The sequence below is a fragment of the Pongo abelii genome, chromosome 4 (assembly GCF_028885655.2).
Source record: "Pongo abelii isolate AG06213 chromosome 4, NHGRI_mPonAbe1-v2.0_pri, whole genome shotgun sequence".
Lineage (NCBI taxonomy): Eukaryota > Metazoa > Chordata > Mammalia > Primates > Hominidae > Pongo > Pongo abelii.
Genome location: NC_071989.2, coordinates 36,289,704 through 36,312,435, shown reverse-complemented (window position 1 = coordinate 36,312,435; position 22,732 = coordinate 36,289,704). Strand labels below are relative to the sequence as shown.

General features: G+C 41.9%; 1 protein-coding gene across 2 annotated transcripts in view; it reads left to right on the top strand.

Moving 5' to 3' along the window:
• Positions 1–2,058: 2,058 nt before the first annotated feature.
• Positions 2,059–22,732, top strand: part of UGT3A2 (UDP glycosyltransferase family 3 member A2) — a 33,664-nt gene continuing 12,990 nt past the window's right edge. For both annotated transcript variants that reach the window (XM_054555475.2, XM_024247206.3), the window contains exons 1-4: positions 2,059–2,264; positions 4,604–4,705; positions 18,677–18,791; positions 21,224–21,755. In XM_054555475.2, the coding sequence (XP_054411450.1) occupies positions 2,171–2,264; positions 4,604–4,705; positions 18,677–18,791; positions 21,224–21,755 (843 nt within the window). In that variant the 5' untranslated portion in view covers positions 2,059–2,170. The remainder of the gene's footprint in view (positions 2,265–4,603; positions 4,706–18,676; positions 18,792–21,223; positions 21,756–22,732) is intronic.

Here is a 22,732-nt window from a genome sequence, read left to right as displayed (position 1 = left end):
CCTTCCTTCCTTCCCTCCCTCCCTCCCTCCCTCCCTCCCTCCCTTCCTTCCTTCCTTCCCTCCCTCCCTCCCTTCCTTCTTTTTTGACGAAGTCTCACTATGTTTCCTAAGCTGGAGTGCAGTGCTGCGATCTCGGCTCACTGCAACCTCCACTTCCCGGGTTCAAGCGATTCTCCCACCTCAGCCTCCTGGGTAGCTGGGACCACAGACACGCGCCACCATCCCCGGCTAATTTTTGCATTTTTAGTAGAGACGGGGTTTCACTATGTTGGCCAGGATGGCCTTGAACTCCTGACCTCGTGTTCCCCCCACCTCACCTACCAAAGTGCTGGGGTTACAGGCATGAACCACTACACCCAGCCAGAATTTCTTTATAAGATGTTTATAACCACAATTACATAGAACTCTTCTCCAAAGCAACAATAACTACTTAATATTTTCAAAATTTGGGTTCAAATATCTCTGATACTTCTATAATATTTTAGAGTCCATTGGAATCATGCTATTTAAAACGTTAACGAATCTGATACCTGATTCTTCATATCTCTTTCCATTTGAATTTTCTTAGTAATATTTGCCATTAATGTACTATGTATTTTATTTCTTAGTGTGTTTAGTATCAGTTTGCCTGGCAGAACAATGCCTGGCATAATAAATAGCTATCAGCCGGGCATGGTGGCTCATGCCTATAATTCCAGCACTTTGGGAGGCCAAGGCGAGTGGATCATGTGAGGTCAGGAGTTCAAGGCCAGCCTGGCCAACATGGTGAAATCCTGTCTCTACTAAAAAATACAAAAATCAGCCGGGTGTGGTGGCAGGCACCTGTAATCCCAGCTACTCGGGAGGCTGAGACAGGAGAATTTCTTGAACTTGGGAGGCAGAGGTTGCAGTAAGCTGAGATTGCACCACTGCACTCTAGCCTGGCCTGGGTGACAGAGTGAGACTCTGTCTCAAAAAAAAAAAAAAAAAAAGCTATCAATATAATTGTTGAATAAATAAAAATCTTGGAGTTTGATAACAAATCCTTTGTTTTGCTAATGCATTATGAGAAGTACAAGAATAAGATGAACTGGAGCCTTGTGATGTCTGGTAAACCTCGCCCTTCCCACACTTGTCTCTCTCTCTCTCTCTCTCTCCTCTTTCTCCACAATAGGCACGGCTAGGTGAGGGATGCACAAATGCATAAGAATGTAATGCTTTAAATTCCAATGAGAAAAAATAACACCTGTAGACTGAAGAAGGCAGGAATAGAACAAGCAGAATTCAAGGACCCACTGCAACCAAGGATTTCTCTGCTTGTTTAGAGTTGCACTGAAAGCCCTTCCTAAAGGAAGTCTTAGTTTGAGGATAGAGAGTGTAAGGGGACCACCGGACCTAGTGATCCCTGCCCTCACTGGGGCTGACATTGCACGGGGGCAGAATTACAAGCTGTCGTCAGCATGTGCTCTTGGAAATTATGGAAAGAGTCACCGGTCCTATTTCAGAATACTCATTCAGAATGATAGTCTCAGCTTTTGAATTTCAGTCCTCCAGGGACAGACCTGGACTTCCAGAGGTAGGACTCCAACCTCTTTTCAGGAATGTTACCTTTTAAAGAGATACTAAGAGATAGATTCCAGGGATGGTAGACTGATTTCCCTTGGGGATTCCCTTCCAGGGAGGTCTTGGGCTTGGAACATCAACTCAAGATTTTAAGCAAGTCTCTTAGGAAATAGATCGTGGGGCTGGCAGTATGAGCTAATAGAGGCAGTTAGAAGGGAACTAGAGTAGGTAAATTCACACAGCCTTGGCAAAAGAGAGGTGGGTCCCATGGAGATAGAGCTTTCATCAGCGTGATTTACTGAGGTCCCTGCCCTCCCCGACTAACAGTAAGAATTTTCCAGGCAGGAGGGCTGTGATCACAAGGGCAGAGCAGGGTTAAGGATGGGCTCACCGACCCCTCCTACTGACTGCTGGTAGTTTGGTAGAGCAAGGATAGATTATCCAATGGAGCACGAGGGAGGAGGGGCAGAGGGCAAGAGGGGATGGACAGAAGAGAAGACTGGCAGGATCCTCACTCCTACCTCTACCCACAGCCAGTGCCTTTGGCTCACTGAGGTGCACAGGGTCCCTTAGCCGGGCGCAGGGCGTGCAGCCCAGGCTGAGATCCGCGGCTTCCGTAGAAGTGAGCATGGCTGGGCAGCGGGTGCAGCTTCTAGTGGGCTTCCTTCTCCCTGGGGTCCTGCTCTCAGAGGCTGCCAAAATCCTGACAATATCTACAGTAGGTGAGTGCTTGGCCGGAGAATTCCCAGACAGGCGCGTCCCAGATACTCGCACTGCCAGGGCTCCAGAGAACAGCGCTTGATCAGAGTCATCCACGTGATTTTCCAGGCTGGGCTTGCGGACCCGGCTGGAGGAGGGAGAAGCCCATTCAGCTGTGGGGCAGAGAGGGGCCTCTATTGCTGAGGTGGGGAAGATAGTTTTTGAGAAAAGAGATTCTCCTTTACTGTCTCTTCCTGTTCAGGACGCGCCCCCATCCCGCAGGGCTGGGGCCAGAAATTTGAGACTCATCCCAGAGCTTGAGTTCCTGGGCTGCCTTCTTCAGAGCGCAGTGGGACTTTCAGAGGCTCACCCTAAGCTCCAGAGGGTGCGTGTGTGTGGGTGCACAGTAGCTTCCAGTAGAAACAGTGGTGAGCGTTTTCAGGCTCTTGGAGACCAGGGAAAGGCGCTCCTGAGGGCAGCACTGCAAATGTTGTGAAGCTGCATCCGGAGCCAGGGTGGCGCAGGCAGGTATTTCATGGCTGCAAGGCCAGTGGAGTGTTTTCCACCAGGGGAAAACTGGAGAACTGCCCAGGGCTGAGGAGAAGATCCAGGTCATTCGCATCTTTTGGAGTATCCTTCCTTTTACCTGTGCCGCTGACCGTTTTTGAGGGATTCATGGGACTGTTAATTCTGCATTTTGGGTCTCAGTTTTACTTCTTTTACTTTTACCCCAAAGGGAATAGAAGATAAAAGAGAAACATATATGAACATAAAGGGATCATCTCAGGATCGAGCTTCCCCAAGACTTTATTTCAACCCATAGTGGGTTCTAATGGATTCCTTTTAGATCACGGAGAATTAGGGCTTGTAGAGCTGGGAAGAACCACAGATCATCTAATTTAGTGCCCATTTTCCTTTCCTGAGAGGGCAATTGAGGGATGGGGAGTGAGATGCCTTCCTTAAGAGCACTTGTGGCCTCCCTGATGTCCCATGAGGAATTAACTCAGGGTTTTCTTACTGCAAGACCACGCTCACCACAACTTCCACTCTGAAGCCCTTTTCACGGGGGATTTTCAAAAATCACTGTTTCAGAAACAGTGCAAGTCCATTTGAAGACTTTTCCCCCTCTTTCTGAGTGTTAGTAGCAGTGAAGCAACAGAGCTTCTTAACTTCTTGAAAGTACACAGCCCTCCTTCCTCAGGTTCCAAGAAGGAGTTGATGTCATTTCTGAGGTGCTGGAATGCTGATTTTTGCCCCAGAAAGCCACCTGACTCCCCAAGATCTACTGCTAACAGCTGTTTCTGTGGGGACCCCTTCTTCCCGGCTCCCCGTTCTTACATGGATTAAAATGTGAGCAAGACCTGTTGCAGATTTGTACTTTATACATCCCTTGTTGCTCCAGACTATTCAAGCCTGGGTATAAGTAAACTGAGTCATTCAGAGAGCTGCACACTACTTCTCTACTCCCTTCCACCCCCACCCCCAAGCTTTTGGTATTTACTATTACATTACTTTCTCTTCTGATCTTCCTTTCTCTGCTGCTGAGAACCTTAGATGCAAGCAAAGGCTGTGTATTAGAACATGTACTGAGAAGACATTGATTTCGTGGAACCTGTACCTCTTTTGAGGATCAAGCTTCTCTTTCCTTAGGATGGATGTTTCTGGAATCAGTGATTCCCTAGCCTCTGGTGCAACCAGGATCCAGCAGGCCCACCCCAAGGGCCCCACAGTTGTCCTCAAATGTCTTAATTAGAACTTCATCATTGTTTGGCCTAAATTAAGTACATCCTTTCAAAATACATTAGAATCTTAAGGATTTGGATTCTGAGTAGTGGCCCCTCATTCCTTCTGTTCCAGTGATTTCTTGGACCAATCTCTTAAGGTTTCTATCTCCTACAGCAGCATAAACGTCCAAAGAGCAGGATCCCAGAAACAGCTCTCATTGTTTTTTAGGAACTATTCACACTCATACGTACAACACCATACCTGTATTTCCACCAATGCCGTGATTTCTTTTGGACTCTGTGTCTCCATAAGGCCTTAGTTAAAATATACATGTACCTCAGGATGCGGAACTCCTGTGGCTAAGCACATAGTAGCTCGTTACACTGACATGGATAGCGTGATTCACAAGAGGCAATCTCTCATGGACCAGAGCCACAGGTAAAAATTTGGGTGGCCATGCTCTGGGTGAGTGGGCTGGGTTTTAGCCAGAGGGACATGAGGAGACTGGCAAAAGTCATCTTCCTCCACTCACTATCCACTTCTGTTTCCCTACCTTTCCTCTCCTGGATTGATCACTACCGACTTCAGACACTGTGTTCTTCATCATTCCAGAACTGAAGTTGTGCATTGTTCCTAGGTGGAAGCCATTATCTACTGATGGACCGGGTTTCTCAGATTCTTCAAGATCACGGTCATAATGTCACCATGCTTAACCACAAAAGAGGTCCTTTTATGCCAGGTATCTTTCTCACTTTTCTTGATTTCTCCTACTCCAAGCAAAGAGCAAAATGCTGTTTGCATAGAAAGGCTTAGCAAAATGTTTTTTAAAAATCTAATTCTATTGGAAGGATGAAAAGCTTGTGTGTGTGTATGTAAAGTGCCAAAAAACTTCTTAGGCTCTAATTACCAGGACCTGACACTCCATACTCCCATATTTTTTTTTCCCGTTACTTGACTTCTACTCCATCCCAAGCAACCGTCCACTCATTATTATGGATTATTTTAACAAATACTACTTTATAAGATGGCTTAAAAAATATATTAAACATGGTGGGGCAAGGTGGCTCACACTTGTAATCCCAGCACTTTAGGAGGCTGAGACAGATGGATCACTTGAACCCAGGAGTTTGAGACCAGCCTGAGCAATATAGGGACACTCTGTCTCTACAAAAAATACAAAAATTAGCTTGACATGGTGGCACCCACTTGTAGTTTCATCTACTTGGGAGGCTGAGGGTGGAGGATCGCTTGAGCCAGGAAGCAGAGGTTGCAGTGAGCTGAGAATGCACCACTGCACTAGAGCCCGGGCAACAGAGTGAGACTCCATCTCAAAGACTCTCTGTATATAGATAGAACAGAAATATTCAGCCTTATTTAACACTTCTTACATGTAAGAATCACTTTTCTTTTTATAGATTACTTTTCCTCTTTTTATGATATCGGAATTTAAGTAAGCTTTTGCAGGGAGCCCCTTATTTATGCAGCTAAGTTAGGAGTCTATGGCTGAGATGGTCTTGCATTCTTGAAAAATAAGTGGCTGCCCACAAGTTTGCGCATAGTGATTTCAGATGTTCTTAATGGAGTCATTGAATCCAAAGAATTTTAGCCAAAATGAAGCTCATAAATCTTATCAACTCCTCTGTTGATCCACAAGGAAACAGAAACCCTGAGAACGTAACAGATTTGCTTGATAACAGAGTTGGGTGGATTTAGGACTTTATGCTCCAAATTGCTCAATATGAAAGTGTTGCTCAGGGAAAAGCCCAAACTCCATCATCATGCAATACACCTGGACATGCACCCCCTGAAGCTATAATTTTAAAAAAGAAAAAAATCCAAAAGCAAGCATCTTGGAGGAAGAAAATGCTGAGATATTTTCAACCTTTGAAGGTAATATCAGGCCTTGTCATTGTTCAGATTTCTAAAACAATTTTTTTTTTTTTTTTTGCGAGACAGAGTCTCGCGCTGTTGGCCAGGCTGGAGTACAGTGGCATCATCTTGGCTCACTGCAACTTCCATTTCCTGGGCTCAAGCAATTCTCCTGCCTCAGCCTCCTGAGTAGCTGAGATTACAGGCATGTGCCACCATGCCCGGCTAATTTTTATATTTTTAGTAGAGATGGGATTTCACCATGTTGGCCAGACTGGTCTCGAACTCCTGACCTCAGGTGATCCTCCCACCTTGGCCTCCCAAAGTGCTGGGATTACAGGTGTGAACCACTGCGTCCAGCCAAAACCATTTTTTAATCTACATTTTTTCATTTAAATTTTAAAATTTCATTATGGTAAAATATATATAACATAATCTACCATTTTAGCCATATTTTTAAATTGAGTCAGAGTCTTCCACTGTCTCCCAGGTTGGAGTGCAGTGGTGTGATCTTGGCTCACTACAACCTCTGTTACCTAGGTTCAAGCGATTCTGGTACCTTAGCCTCCCAAATAACTGGGACTACGGGCACGTGCTATTAGGCGTGCGGCACCACGCCTGGCTAATTTTTTTGTATTTTTAGTAGAGACAGGGTTTCGCCACGTTCACCAAGCCGGTCTTGAACTCCTGATCTCAGGTGATCTGCCTGCCTTGGCCTTCCAAAGTGCTGGGATTACAGGTGTGAGCCACTGCACCTGGCCCCATTTTCAAATGTACCGTTTAGAGGCTTTAAGGACATTCACATTGTTGTAGAACCATCTCTGAAATTTTCAGAAGTTTTTCATCATCGTGAAGTGGAACTCTGCTTATTAAACAGTGACTGCCTGTGGCTGACAGCCACTATTTCTTCTTGAAACCATCACTATGACAGTTATTACTGTTACTACTTGAGACCATCATTACGAGACTGAATGAAGGAGGACGAATGTAAAAATGAAAACTTAAGAGAAACTGTTGTAAAGGGGCCAGGGGAAGAAGAAAAGAGCTCCCCGCTTCTAGTGAGCAAAGGCAGCCGCTGAGCTTCCACAACCCTTTTTATTGGGTAGAATGAGCAGGGAGGAGGAGGTGATGATTGGTCAGCTGCTTGATTGATCACAGGTTCATATTATTACTAACAGGCTTCAGATTTGCCTAATCACAAGAAACACTGCGCTTGGGGCATGACTGCCCTCAGCATTCCTTCTGGGTGGCAGACGCAGTTTGTCAGTTTGCCAACATTCTGCATTTATGAGAAACAGTTTGCTGTTTACTCATATAGCCTCCAGTGGTATACTGAGTTGATCACAATCCTCACTCTTTTGGCCTCCAACATTTCTCCCTTTTTGTTTTTGAATTAATTTGAGAAAGGCAATTACTGGCTGTGCAGCCCTCAATTGCCGGTTGGTAGTCCAGCTGATCTTACAGATGCACAGGAAACCATGGCTAGCATGGCCACAAACATGGAGTCAGGGGTCTTTGCCTGACCCTGATGCTCTAACAGTTTCTCAGCTTCCTGTGTGGTTTTCTTGATCTGTCTGCATGTCATGGGGGTTGATGTGAGTGTGACTCCAGTCAGTCCTCGTTCCATCTTCACATTCAGATTCAACTGGCTCATGGCTTGTACTGGGGGAACCAGGCCTGTGGTTGGAATCCATGAGTCCCTCCAGTCTCCTGTTCCATGGTCACACACACCTTGAGAGCACTCACACAGTTTGTTCATTTTCTGTGAAAACACAAACATACCCTGGTCCCCACCTTAGTAAATCTACCAAAACAAAAGCAGAGGTTTTTGTAGCTGTAGCCAGGAGGCATGCTGTTGCTGAAGCACCTGCTCCACAAGCTACAATTCAGCTTCTGCCTCTTTTGGTTAATTGCTGCGGGGTAAAACTTTCCACTGATAACAAGAAACAGGCTCTCTCTGATTAACAGAAGACACAGAGAAAGCAAATCTGAGGCTTATCCTTGTGCTCAGTTCCCACATCTTGACAAGCTCTGAGAAAACCTCCCAAGTCCTCTGCACATCTCACAGGTGCCAGCAAATGTTTACAATCCATGAAAGCCAAAGCTAAAGTTAGCCTTTCTGTAGCCACAGAAGACAGTACAAGCCAATTTTCATCCTCCCTCTCCTGTTCACCACCCTTAATAGGTGCTATAGGTGGGGCAAAAAATTCTCTCAAACCCTGAAATAACAAAAAGATGGTATGTACCAAACTCCAAACAAAAAAGAGAAAAGAAATAACCAAATTCTTCCCCATGTTATTTTGATTCAAAAACTTCTCATTCTTTGTACTTCTAGGGCACTAAACAGTACATTTTTTAGAACACTGACCTTATGTTGCTGCCAGCAGACTTGTAACGGGGTTTCTTGTTCATCTGGTTGGTTTTAATTTTTTCTGGGCTTCAGTTTTTTCTGCTCCCAGACCTTCCTCACTCAAGTCCCTGTAGGACTCTATGTGTCCCTATCAGTGCCTGCAAGTTTCTGCTAGTCTCTGCTAGTCTTTATCTGTCCCTATTTGTCCCTGTCGTCCCTATTAGTTCCTGCAAGTTCCTGCAAGTCCCTGTCTTTCCCTACCTATTTCTATTTGTCTCTATCTCTATTTATTGCTATTTATCCCTGCTTATCTCTGTTTGTCCCTGCAGGTCTCTTCAGGTCTCTGTTTGTCCCTGAATGTCCCTATTTATCCCTGTTCAGGCACCACTTGTGGCAGACTGCCACAATTACTACTTGTTACTGTCATTACGAGAGACATTACTCTTACTATTTGAGACCATCATTACGAGACTGAATGAAGGAGGAAAAACACAGAAATGAAAACCTAAGACAAAAGAAACTCTTATAAAGAAGGGGGCCGGGGAAGAAGAAAAGAGCTCCCCACTTCTAGTGAGCAAAGGCAGCTGCTGAGCTTCCACAACCCTTCTTATTTATTGGGTAGAATGAGCAGGGAGGAGGAGGTGATGATTGGTCAGCTGCTTGATTTATCACAGGTTCATATTATTACTAACAGGCTTCAGATTTGCCTAATCACAAGAAACACTGCACTTGGGGCGTGACTGCCCTCAGCATTCCTTCTGGGTGGCAGACGCAGTTTGTCAGTTTGCCAACATTCTGCATTTATGAGAAACAGTTTACTGTTTACTCATATAGTCTCCAGTGCTATCCTGAGTTGATCACGACCCTCACTCTTTTGGCCTCCAACAATGCCCCATTACCCTCCACCTTCAGCCCCTGATAACCATATTCTATTTTATTTCTCTTTTAATTTGACTATTCTGGGTACAGCATATAAGTGAAATGATACAGTATTTGTCGTTTTGTGTCTGGCTTGCTTTATTTAGCATAATATCTTCAAGGTTCATTCATATTTAGCATGTGTTAGAACTTCTTTTTTATGGCTGGATATTCAATTTTATGGATACATCACATTTTGTTTATACATTAATCCATTGATGGACATTTAGTTTTTTCCACTTTTTGACTATTGTGAACAATGCTGCTATGAACACTGGTATACAAATATCTTTTTGAGTCCCTGCTTAAAACCATTTTAATATCTTTTACGTTAGTTTTCATATTCTTCACTGCCTGTGTATCTGCCTAAACTGGATATCTGATTAAATAGTTGTAGTATATTCATTTTAAGACAATTATTTCTTAATTTCAAAAATTGTAACTAAATTAAATTGATTTAAATTAAAATGTAGATGAAAAATTAATGATGACATTTCCAATAAACTTTGAGAAACTACTGGCCGGGTGTAGTGGCTCACAATTGTAATCCCAGCACTTTGGGAGGCTGAGGCAGGAGGATCACTTGAGCCCAGGAGTTAAAACCCTGGGCAACATAGTGAGACTTCATCTCTACTAAAAATAAAAATAAAACATTAGCTGGGCATGGTGTCATGATCCTGTGGTCCCAGCTACATGGGAAGCTGAGGCAGGAGGATTGTGTGAGCCCTGGAGGCTGAAGCTGCAGTGAGCCATTATCACACCACTGCGTTCCAGCCTGGCCAATAAAGTGAGACCCAGTCTGAGAAAAAAAAAAGAGAGAGAGAGAAACTACTGAAAGCTACAGACCTTTTACTCTTTAACAAATACAAGCAGAGCAAAATCTATAAACAATTCAAGGAATGTGTGGATCCTTTCTGTTTTTTCATAGGATTAGGAGTCCAGAGTTTCTTTTAATAATTCCCTCATCACAGATGTCTCTGAAGCTTTGAAATAGAATTCCCATTTTTCATTTCATCCATAGAGCTTGGCTGAAGGTCTGCAAACAAGGAAACACATGATTGGGTTATTATTTCTGATCAGATGCCCAATTTAATGAATTGAAACATTTGAGACAATTATTAACTCCTTATTTGGAAACACTTTCCCATACTGTTTATTTATTTGCAACTTTAATAAATGACATCAGAGTCACGAAGAAGCAAAGGTTTCTAATACTCACATGTACTACTGCTCCAACCAATCAATATCTGGAGTCACAATTGGATTATACATATTGTCTAGAAGAATATTCAAGAGCATAAGAGAGAAAGCCTAAATTGCTTTGAACAGACTGTGAGTAGAACTAGGGATTCTAAGAACTCTGCTAGTGATGACTCAGAAGGAAGGAAGGAACATGATAGAGAAAATCTGTATTGTCTTAGAGACTATAAATCATCATACACAGGCTTTTTGTAGAAATGTAGATATTCAAGTGTTCTTACTGTCTATAGTAAAACATGAAAGGAAAGATAAATTGAGAAAATAACTATGAGGCAGAAAACGAGGACTTCATGGTTCTGGAAATTCTCAGCCTATTAGGATGATAAAATATTTTAAAATTAGGGAATTCAATGTCAGGAAAGCAGTGTATCCTGTTGTCTTGTAGAGAAAGCCAATTGTATGGCTGGACAGCCTTTTGCTATTGCCTCTGAAGGATTAAACGGCCAGAGTATTCAGTCACACAGAGAGCTCATTGAAGAGATTAGCATGAAGCAGGTTTGGTATGCACTGGTTACCAACTTGCCTGAGTCCGCTAAGAAAGAACACCCACATAATGCAACAAATTCCATGAAGTGGATTTATCATTTACACGTGGGCAGCAACCAAAACCTAAAATTCATTGTGAGCTGGTCCTCCAAGGTTCAGAAAGCTGCCTGGGATGAATGAAGTCGCAACTGTATATGCCCCACTTGCATTGCAGATAAAGGACCACGAAGTGCAGACCACCTTGGGTATTATACTCTGGAGAAACATGACGTGCTAAGCTAAGTGTTGAAGGACATCCTGTTTCTAGTGGAGACTGTAACAAAGCCTGGGCTGTTCCACCCAGTGCCTCTCTATCTTAGAGTGTTACATTCCCAGCACATTCTGCAGTTATTCTTGATAAGTACAAGTGACAGGCAGAGAGGAAAACAGGGTCAGCCCAAGGCCACCCTGAGAACGGTCCTGCAATTAGGTGTATGTCTCATGGATTCCTTCACCCATAATGGCAGACGCCACCAATCAAGATGAAACTATCTCGTAAAGATGTGTGGAGGCTGTTATTTGTGTATAAGATTGCTTGTGATTTTTTTACATTGATTTTGTATCCTGAGACTTTGCTGAAGTTGCTTATCAGCTTAAGGAGATTTTGGGCTTAGACAATGGGGTTTTCTAGATATACAATCATGTCATCTGCAAACAGGGACAATTTGACTTCCTCTTTTCCTGATTGAACACCCTTTATTTCCTTCTCCTGCCTAATTGCCCTGGCCAGAACTTCCAACACTATGTTGAATAGGAGTGGTGAGAGAGGGCATCCCTGTCTTGTTCCAGTTTTCAAAGGGAATGCTTCCAGTTTTTGCCCATTCAGTATGATATTGGCTGTGGGTTTGTCATAGATAGCTCTTATTATTTTGAGATACATCCCATCAATACCTAATTTATTGAGAGTTTTTAGCATGAAGGCTTGTTGAATTTTGTCAAAGGCCTTTTCTGCATCTATTGAGATAATCATATGGTTTTTGTCTTTGGTTCTGTTTATATGCTGGATTACATTTACTGATTTGCGTATATTGAACCAGCCTTGCATCCCAGGGATGAAGCCCACTTGATCATGGTGGATAAGCTTTTTGATGTGCTGCTGGATTTGGTTTGCCAGTATTTTATTGAGGATTTTTGCATCGATGTTCATCAAGGATATTGGTCTAAAATTCTATTTTTTGGTTGTGTCTCTGCCAGGCTTGGTATCAGGATGATGCTGGCCTCATAAAATGAGTTAGGGAGGATTCCCTCTTTTTCTATTGATTGGAATAGTTTCAGAAGGAATGGTACCAGTTCCTCCTTGTACCTCTGGTAGAATTCAGCTGTGAATCCATCTGGTCCTGGACTCTTTTTGGTTGGTAAGCTATTAATTATTGCCACAATTTCAGAGCCTGTTATTGGTCTATTCAGAGATTCAACTCCTTCCTGGTTTAGCCTTGGGAGGGTGTATGTGTCAAGGAATTTATCAATTTCTTCTAGATTTTCTATTTTATTTGCATATAGGTGTTTGTAGTATTCTCTGATGGTAGTTTGTATTTCTGTGGGATCGGTGGTGATATCCCCTTTATCATTTTTTATTGTGTCTATTTGTTTCTTCTCTCTTTTCTTCTTTATTAGTCTTGCTAATCCTGAGTTCTAGCTTGATTGCACTGTGATTGAGAGATAGTTTGTTATAATTTCCGTTCTTTTACATTTGCTGAGGAGAGCTTTACTTCCAACTATGTGGTCAATTTTGGAATAGGTGTGGTGTGGTGCTGAAAATAATGTATATTCTGTTGATTTGGGGTGGAGAGTTCTGTAGATGTCTATTAGGTCCTCTTGGTGCAGAGCTGAGTTCAATTCCTGGGTATCCTTGTTAACTTTCTGTCTCATTGATCTGTCTAATGTTGACAAACAGAGAGCCAAATCATGAGTGAACTCTTATTCACAATTGCTTCAAAGAGAATAAAATACCTTGGAATCCAACTTACAAGGGACGTGAAGGACCTCTTCAAGGAGAACTACAAACCACTGCTCAATGAAATAAAAGAGGACACAAACAAATGGAAGAACGTTCCATGCTCATGGGTAGGAAGAATCAATATCGTGAAAATGGCCATACTGCCCAAGGTAATTTACAGATTCAATGCCATCCCCATCAGGCTACCAATGACTTTCTTCACAGAATTGGAAAAAACCACTTTAAAGTTCATATGGAACCAAAAAAGAGCCTGCATCACCAAGCCAATCCTAAGCCAAAAGAACAAAGCTGGAAGCATCATGCTACCTGACTTCAAACTATACTACAAGACTACAGTAACCAAAACAGCATGGTACTGGTACCAAAACAGAGATATAGATCAATGGAACAGAACAGAGCCCTCAGAAATAACACCGCATATCTACAACTATCTGATCTTTGACAAACCTGAGGAAAACAAGCAATGGGGAAAGGATTCCCTATTTAATAAATGGTGCTGGGAAAACTGGCTAGCCATATGTAGAAAGCTGAAACTGGATCCCTTCCTTACACCTTATACAAAAATTAATTCAAGATGGATTAAAGACTTACATGTTAGACCTAAAACCATAAACACCCTAGAAGAAAACCTAGGCATTACCATTCAGGACATAGGCATGGGCAAGGACTTCATGTCTAAAACACCAAAAGCAATGGCAACAAAAGCCAAAATTGACAAATGGGATCTAATTATACTAAAGAGCTTCTGCACAGCAAAAGAAACTACCATCAGAGTGAACAGGCAACCTACAAAATGGGAGAAAATTTTCGCAACCTACTCATCTGACAAAGGGCTAATATCCAGAATCTACAATGAACTCCAACAAATTTACAAGAAAAAAACAAGTAACCCCATCAAAAATGGGTGAAGGACATGAACAGACACTTCTCAAAAGAAGACATTTATGCAGCCCAAAAACACATGAAAAAATGCTCACCATCACTGGCCATCAGAGAAATGCAAGTCAAAACCACAATGAGATACCATCTCACACCAGTTAGAATGGCAATCATTAAAAAGTCAGGAAACAACAGGTGCTGAAGAGGATGTGGAGAAATAGGAACACTTTTACACTGTTGGAGGGACTGTAAACTAGTTCAACCATTGTGGAAGTCAGTGTGGCGATTCCTCAGGGATCTAGAACTAGAAATACCATTTGACCCAGCCATCCCATTACTGGGTATATACCCAAAGGACTATAAATCATGCTGCTATAAAGACACATGCACACGTATGTTTATTGCGGCACTATTCACAATAGCAAAGACTGGGAACCAACCCAAATGTCCAACAATGATAGACTGGATTAAGAAAATGTGGCACATATACACCATGGAATACTATGCAGCCATAAAAAATGATGAGTTCATGTCCTTTGTAGGGACATGGATGAAATTGGAAATCATCATTCTCAGTAAACTATCGCAAGGACAAAAAACCAAACACCGCATGTTCTCACTCATAGGTGGGAATTGAACAATGAGAACACATGGACACAAAAAGGGGAGCATCACACTCTGGGGACTGTTGTGGGGTGGGGGGAGGGGGGAGGGATAGCATTAGGAGATATACCTAATGCTAAATGACGAGTTAATGGGTGCAGCACACCAGCATGGCACATGTATACATATGTAACTAACCTGCACATTGTGCACATGTACCCTAAAACTTAAAGTATAATTAAAAAAAAAAAAGGTGTGGAGGCTGGGCGCAGTGGCTCATGCCTGTAATCCTAGGAAATGAAAGGAAGTGAAACAAAAGAAAAGGAAATGAAACAAACAAAGGAAAAGATGGAAAAGATGGATAGGACAAGATAATGACTAGTCTACAAATAAAATAAAATATCTATTTCCGCAAATAAACATAAACAGAGGATCATCACTATCTCACAGACCTGGTGAAAAAGAATGAGAACATGTCCCTGAAAGGATATTTATTCTTGTTCAAAATAAACAGGTTGAAATGAAAAGGAAAAGGAATAGAAGTAAAATATTACGGCTACTTAGGTCAGCAAGGTAGAGAGGAAGCACACTGAGATGAGGATAAAAGAAAAGATGTAAACGAGTAAAATAATTGGGGGGATATTCCTATAAGGCAGCCAGCCAGATAAAAGAGTTTAATGGTCCACATTACAGAGGCAACATATTAAAAGGATGATGAGGTGAACATCTAGACTCTAGCTGGTGGTCTTGCTCTTCTAAAAGGCAGCAGATCCTAGGCCGGGCACAGTGGCTCACACCTGTAATCCCAGCACTTTGGGAGGCTGATGCAGGCGGATCACCTGAGGTCAGGTGTTCCAGACCAGCCTGGCCAACAAGGTACAACCCTGTCTCTACTAAAATACAAAAATTAGCCAGGCATGGTGGCTCGTACCTGTAATCCTAGCTACTCAGAGGGCCGAGGCACGCGAATTGTTTGAACCTGGGAGGCAGAGGTTGCAGTGAGCCGAGGTTGTGCCACGCAGCAGCCTGGGTGACAGAATGAGACTCTGTCTAAAAAAAAAAAAAAAAATCTGTGGAGCAGCCTCTTGTTTAGTGGAATGAATTACTATGACATACCCAGGAGGGTCACAAGGTATCCCCCACAAATTTTTTTTTTTGAGATGAAGTCTTGCTCTTATCACGCAGGCTGGAGTGCCATGGTGTGATCTCAGCTCACTGCAACCTCCGCCTCCCGGGTTTAAACGATTCTCCTGCCTCAGCCTCCCAGTACCCAAGAATTTTATACCTTCAGAAGTACTGCCAATTTGGACTAAAAGGTATGAGGAGAATATGACAGGGAGGAGAATATGACAGGAAGGAGGGCTGTTGAACTCCCCAGATTCTGCAAGTAGGAAATAAACTGACAAACCACTCAGCTGTAACCACAAGCAACGATTCATGAAAAACGAAGGAAAACTGAAGGTGAAGCAGTGAGCCCAGATGGCAGAGCTTCTAGCCCAGAAGGCTGAGCCAAACCACAGGATTATTCCCAGTCCTTAAAACCTCATTTTGTTTGCCCAGTTGGAGTCAAAATGTCTTGGGACTGGCACCTCATTTTTTTTTAACTTTCTTTTTGCCCCCATTAGAATAATGTCTATAATTGGTATCCTATGCCTGTCCCACTATTGGTTTTGGGGAGCAGCTCATTTTTTCCTAGTTTCATAGATCCACAGAAGGAGAGCAATTTTGCCACTGAATGGATTACACCCAGACTCTCACCCACACTTGATGTAGATTATTTGGATGATGTGATTTGGGAATTCTGAGCTGATGAGCTTTAGATGAGATTTTTCACTTTGAATTGATAATATAATTGTTTGAGACTTTGGGGGGATGTTGGGACAAGATGAATACATTTTCATCCCATGAGGGATGTATATTAATGTCTGGGATCTAGAGAACACACTGTAGTAGGCAAATAATGCCCCCCCCCAAAGATATACATGTTTGAATTCCTGTAATTATGAATGTGCTATTTTACATATTCAAAAGGCAAAAGGATCTTTGCAGATGTGATTAATATAAGGATTTTGAGACAGGGAGATTATCATGGATTACCCAGGTGAATCCAGTTTAATTACAAGAGTTCTTATAAGGCAAGCTAGTCTAACTCGTGGCCCACCAGCTGCATGTGGCCCAGGACAGCTTTGAATGTGGCCCAACACAAATTCATAAACTTTCTTAAAACATTATGAGATTGTTTTTGCAATTTCTTTTTAGCTCATTAGCTATCATTGGTGTTACTGTATTTTATGTGTGGCCCAAGACAATTCTTCTTCCAATGTGGCCCAGGGAAGCCAATAGATTGGACACCCCTGTTATAAAGGAAAGAAGATGGTAGGAGAGTTAAAGAAGTGATGATGGAAGAAGAAATCAGAGTGATGTGATTGCCTGTTGGAAGGGGGCCATGAGCCAGGGATGCAGGTAGCCTTGAGAAGCTGGAAAAGACGAGAAAATGGATCGTTCTCTAGAGCCTCCAGAAGAAATGCAGCTCTACCCACACCTTGAATTTATTCTAATGAGACCCATTTTGGACTTTTGATCTCCAGAACTATAAGATAATACCTTTTGTTGTGTTAAGCAACTAAGTTTGTTGTAATTTGTTAAAGCAGCAATAGGAAACTGAAACAGCCATGATAGGTGCTCAGAAGAACTCCAGGAGGCATGAAAGGAGGATGCTAAAGCCTTTACAGTGCAGGTGTCCCTGGAGGGCACTAATGAGAGAGCCTGTTGTATTGCAACTTGGACAGATTCTGGAGCCTTCTGTTACAGGGGATCCTATGCAAAGTGCACTGATTTTCAAGTAATAAACATGATTGGACCTAAGTAAAATTTGTAAATAAGGAACACGTTGTCTTTGAAATGTAAAAAAGGCCTAAAAGATGTTGGGCTTGTAACATTATGGGCTCAATAATTGTTTCTTAACAGTATTGGGATGGCTCAATACAATAGAGAGGCTCAATAGTTGTTTCTTAATAGTATTGGGGATAGAGAGGCCTTCAACTAACCAAATGATCCTTTGGAATTTAAGTGAGGGACTGGGTCTGACACTTTGCATGGGACAATAGCTTATCCCCTTTGTGAGCTCCTTTTTGAATGTTTCTGTGTCTTAAATGAGTGTGGCAAATGAATCTCCTCAGAGGAGGACACCCTCAATGTAATGTTATATCTGTACTCCTGGAGAAAGCTGGAAGCAGTGGCTCTTGCTGGCAAAGATCGTGGGCAATAGTAGGGCTGTTGAAGTATACTATGGGTAGCCATGCATTGTGTTTCTTCCAAGGTAAAGATGCACCGTGGCTGAGAGCCTGTTAAAATCTGCATGGAAGAGAACGTTCTAGCCAACTCTATGACTGCAAAGTATTTGCTAGTAGATACTTGGATAGAGTCTTTCATTTCAATTAGCTTGAGTATGAGGGCCTTAATATGTGGGACTATGTGTTAACATACCCCCAATCCTTACACAAAATTTGATTTGGATGTGATGAAGGTACACATGCATTAAGAAGATATGTGAGGTTTATGACTCATAGGGTGAGGTATTTTTTTTTTCTTTTTTTCAGAATAGCAGGACAGACTCTCAGGCAAATCTGAAAAATGGCTTTAGAGAGCAGGGAGGGATGACTGGCTTGAGTTTTTACTGTGAGGAGGGGTAGGATGGGCTGAGGATTTCCCTTCATTGTCCTGACTTGCATGGATTGAAACTCCTGCCAGGGATAAGACAGAAGGTGTGTGTGAGTTTTCTTACCAATTTGCTCAGATGAAGCATGGGGTTGGGAACGGGCAATGGGGCTTGACATTTGTCAAGAGGCAAAGAGTGCAAATGGAGTCAGACTTCTTATTACACATGGATAATGAAGAAGGGGCCAAGCTGGCAAGTCGAGATGTAGGAGACTACTCTTTTAATGAAGTCTTTTAGTACTTTTGACTGAATTTAAAAATTATTTGCATGTATCACTTTAAATAATAAAAATGATTGTTTTTGTAAAACAGAAAGAACAGAGGCTCTGGAATCAAACAAATGTGTACTGTAGTTAAATACAAACTATACCAATGTCTCACACCTGTAATCCCAGTGGTTTGTAAGGGAGCTGAGACTGCAATGAGCTAGGATTGTGCTATTGCACTCCAGCCTAAATGACAGAGCAAGACTCTGTCTCAAAAATAAATAAATGCATACATTTGAAAATACTTAAAGAAGCAATCGTTCAAATACATACTAATCTTTGAAATAAGTTTTGATATTGTTATGCTAATGTTACTCTTTTGTGTAGCATATTTAACTTTTTTTTAACCCGTTGCTGTTTCCTTAGATTTTAAAAAGGAAGAAAAATCATATCAAATTATCAGTTGGCTTGCACCTGAAGATCATCAAAGAGAATTTAAGAAGAGTTTTGATTTCTTTCTGGAAGAAACTTTAGGTGGCAGGTAATTGTTTTTTTATTCTTTGAACCAAAAGGTCACTATTTTCATAATACAAATGAATGGATGGATGCATGGATACTTGGAATGAGGATAAGAGAAAGTAACGAATGGATGGATGGATGGATGGATTGATAGATGGAGAGACAGATGATGGGGGAGTAGATGAGTACTGCATGCCACATCATCCAGTAAAGTCCCTGGAAATTCTTCCTTATACCGTCTTTCTTACACTACAAGCATGAGTGCTTTTCCGCAGAAAGTGGGAAATTGTTTCTTCTGGGACTTCCTTGCAACACCTCACCTACAACCATTGCCTATAATCTCCCCAACACAGAAATTGGGATAGGCTCCTCAACTTTTCATTGTTGGTGGGAAAATTAGTCACCCTTTCCCACTTACTGTCTTCCCTTCTTCTCACATATGTTCATAAATAAAGGGAAGGCTTATGAACATTGGGTTTGTAGAAGCTGAACATATAGCCATGCAAAGTTCTTTCAAAAAGCAATCAACCGGGTACAAATGGAACGTGAAACTGACTCCTTTTGCTTAATCTGGATGGGAAGGAACACATAACTTTTTAATCTTAGACATAAAAGAGGGAACACAGAAATCTATGCCTATCTTGGTTAATCGCAGTGGCCTTACCTACTCTTCTTCCCTGGAAAATTCTACTCAGTAGTCAAAGTAGTGCTCAAATCTGACTTTTTCCATAAAGCCTCCCTCCTCACCCAAGCTGGAACACCACATTCTCTCCTCTATATGTCTGATCTAATCCACCCATTTGACACTTAGCCTATATCATCTTGCAGAGTTAGTTATATATTTTAAGCATATGCCTTGTCTCTTCTTACCCAGTTTAATATTTTTAAGGACAGGTATAGTTAAGAGTGCATTCTTAAAATTTTAATTTATTAGCTTAATTTTAAATATGATTAATGAACTACAGTCTAAACATTTTTACTACATTACTGGCTTCTTTTTTTGAGATGGAGTTTTGCTCTTGTCACCCAGGCTGGAGTGCAATGGCGCGCTCTCAGCTCACTGCAACCTCTGCTCCCAGGGTTCAAGCGATTCTCCTGCCTCAGCCTCCCAAGTAGCTGGGATTACAGGAATGTGCCACCATGCCCAGCTAATTTTTTGTATTATTAGTAGTGACGACATTTCACCATGTTCACCAGGCTGGTCTCCTCCTAACCTCAGGTGATCCACCCTCCTCGACCTCCCAAAGTGCTAGGATACAGGCGTGAGCCACTGCACCCAGCCCATTACTGAAATTTTCAAAAACATTTGGCAACTTTTCCTTTGTTATGTGAATCTTTAAAAATGTACAACAGAGGATGACTTCAGCCAATCTGCACATCACTAGTGAGGGACCTTCTCTAACTGGAGGGCAATGGTATGGTGGTGTACAGGTTACAGGTGTGTCAGGGAATTGATTCTCTCAGTCTTCCTTGCAGCCAGTATGTTTCTGATATCTAGAGCTCTTGCACTTACTGCAGCTGGCCTAGGCATCCTCATCGATTTCCCCAAAATTCTGTAAAAGAGGATCATATTCTGTGCAGGCATTATTGGGAATATATTGCAAAAGAATCATCCCTTTGCATAGGCATATGTCAGTAAAGCTTTGACATTATCTTATCTGAATACCCCAGCCTGCATTGAGGTGGAAAGAAATAATAATAATAAATAATTAAATAAAAATAAATAATAGATAAAAATAATAATAAACAAATATGTAAATAAATAATATCTAAAAATATGTAAAATAAAAATAAATAAAAGTAAATAATAAAGATAGAAAGAATAATAAAGAAAAAAATAATGCGTTTCAGAAACCAGGTTCCTTTTGTTTTCATTTTTTCCATTGCTTAACTCCTAGGGGTAGAAAGGTGGAATTCTCATTTTCAGCTGAGATTTTTGGTTGTAATATAATCAAAGAGTTCCTTGACTGCGGCAATCTCTCGTATGCAAACACACAGTGCTAAAACATAGCATATATCATCAATATTGATAAACTCTATCGTCAAGTTACTTACACAATTTGTTTGGATAAATAAGAAAATCACTCATAAAAACTCCACGTGTAAATGAGGGCTAAACAGAGTGTCACCTAATTTATCAAGGAGACAGAACTCTGAGGTCTACTCTGAGAGATGGCTCCCAGAGTAGAAGGACCTTGAGCTGGCATTGATGGTGGTTGGGATTTGGATAAGGAGAGAAAAGGGAAAGGGAGAAGGGTACACTCTAGAGAGTAGAAACATTTTAAGCCAGGATAATTATGGCAGAGGGTATTTTTGGGAAACTGGTTGAATTTGTGGGTGACTACTAGAAAGATTGTTGCTTTCCTGGGATATTTTCTTTGTATCTCAAGATACTTTTATGTACTGTAAATTAAACACTTCCCATGAATATTTATTATTATTTTTTTCTTACAGAGGAAAATTTGAAAACTTATTAAATGTTCTAGAATACTTGGCGTTGCAGTGCAGTCATTTTTTAAGGAGAAAGGATATCATGGATTCCTTAAAGAATGAGAACTTCGACATGGTGATAGTTGAAACTTTTGACTACTGTCCTTTCCTGATTGCTGAGAAGCTCGGGAAGCCATTTGTGGCCATTCTTTCCACTTCATTCGGCTCTTTGGAGTTTGGGCTACCAATCCCCTTGTCTTATGTTCCAGTATTCCGTTCCTTGCTGACTGATCACATGGACTTCTGGGGCCGAGTGAAGAATTTTCTGATGTTCTTTAGTTTCTGCAGGAGGCAATGGCACATGCAATCTACATTTGACAACACCATCAAGGAGCATTTCACAGAAGGCTCTAGGCCAGTTTTGTCTCATCTTCTACTGAAAGCAGAGTTGTGGTTCATTAACTCTGACTTTGCCTTTGATTTTGCTCGACCTCTGCTTCCCAACACTGTTTATGTTGGAGGCTTGATGGAAAAACCTATTAAACCAGTACCACAAGTAAGTGAACCCTCAGCATTCAGTTTGGGATTCATGCAAGGCCTTCAGTGCATAGTTGGTGGCTGCCACCTGCCAGTAGGATCCTGAGGCTGAAGTAGGGATAGGCAAGGGAGGCACCTATGGCATGCTTTTAAAGGAAGTGATGAGTTTCAGGGTTGTGCAACTATAATGTTAGGCCTTGCACCATCCTGAGATGAAGGGCATCTTTATATGGGTTCCTCTGGCTCCTTTCTTGCCACACCCTAGTCCTAGCCTTGATAAAATAAGCCTTGTATTAAAGTTTCATTTTTTGTTTGCATTTTTATTTTGTATGACCACGTGTACAATAAACATGTAGTTAGTGCCCATTACATGCAATAATTGTTAAGGAGATGAGATACTCACAGTGAAATGACAACACTATGGATTTGGAGTAAGTAGGGTGGGTCTGTATGGGATGGACAGCAAGAACTGCCAGTGTTATTTCCAGTGTTCCCTGCCTGTAGAGCCCTAGCTCCTGGCTCCACCTAGATCTTCTGGCTTGATTTCTCTGGGGTGGACCCCTGCCACTGTAATTTGCATATGCTGCCCAGGTGATTTGAATGCACAGCGCAGTTTCACAACTCAGAACGTCTGCTATAGACATTTTTCAAAGGGAGGAGAGCTAAGATGAGTTGGCTGCCTGTTGCCTCTGAGCACTGGGTTCCCATTTTACAGAAGTTATCATATTTAATATCCTGCCACCTGTAGGGAGGTGTGATCATCTTCATTTTTATAAACAGAGAAGGACAGAAGCTCAGATGATGTAGGTGACCTTCCCACCACCATGTATTTCAGAGGTCCTGAGGGCCTGGGCTTTCCAGCCACCCAAGTGTCTACTCTTTTAACTTTCACTGAGTGAGCAGGAAGAGTTGTGGAATGATCTATGGGTGATATGGGCTTTGCATTGGTGGCAGGAAGTTTTAGGAATGGAGCTGAGAGAGAAAGCACCCCAGGTT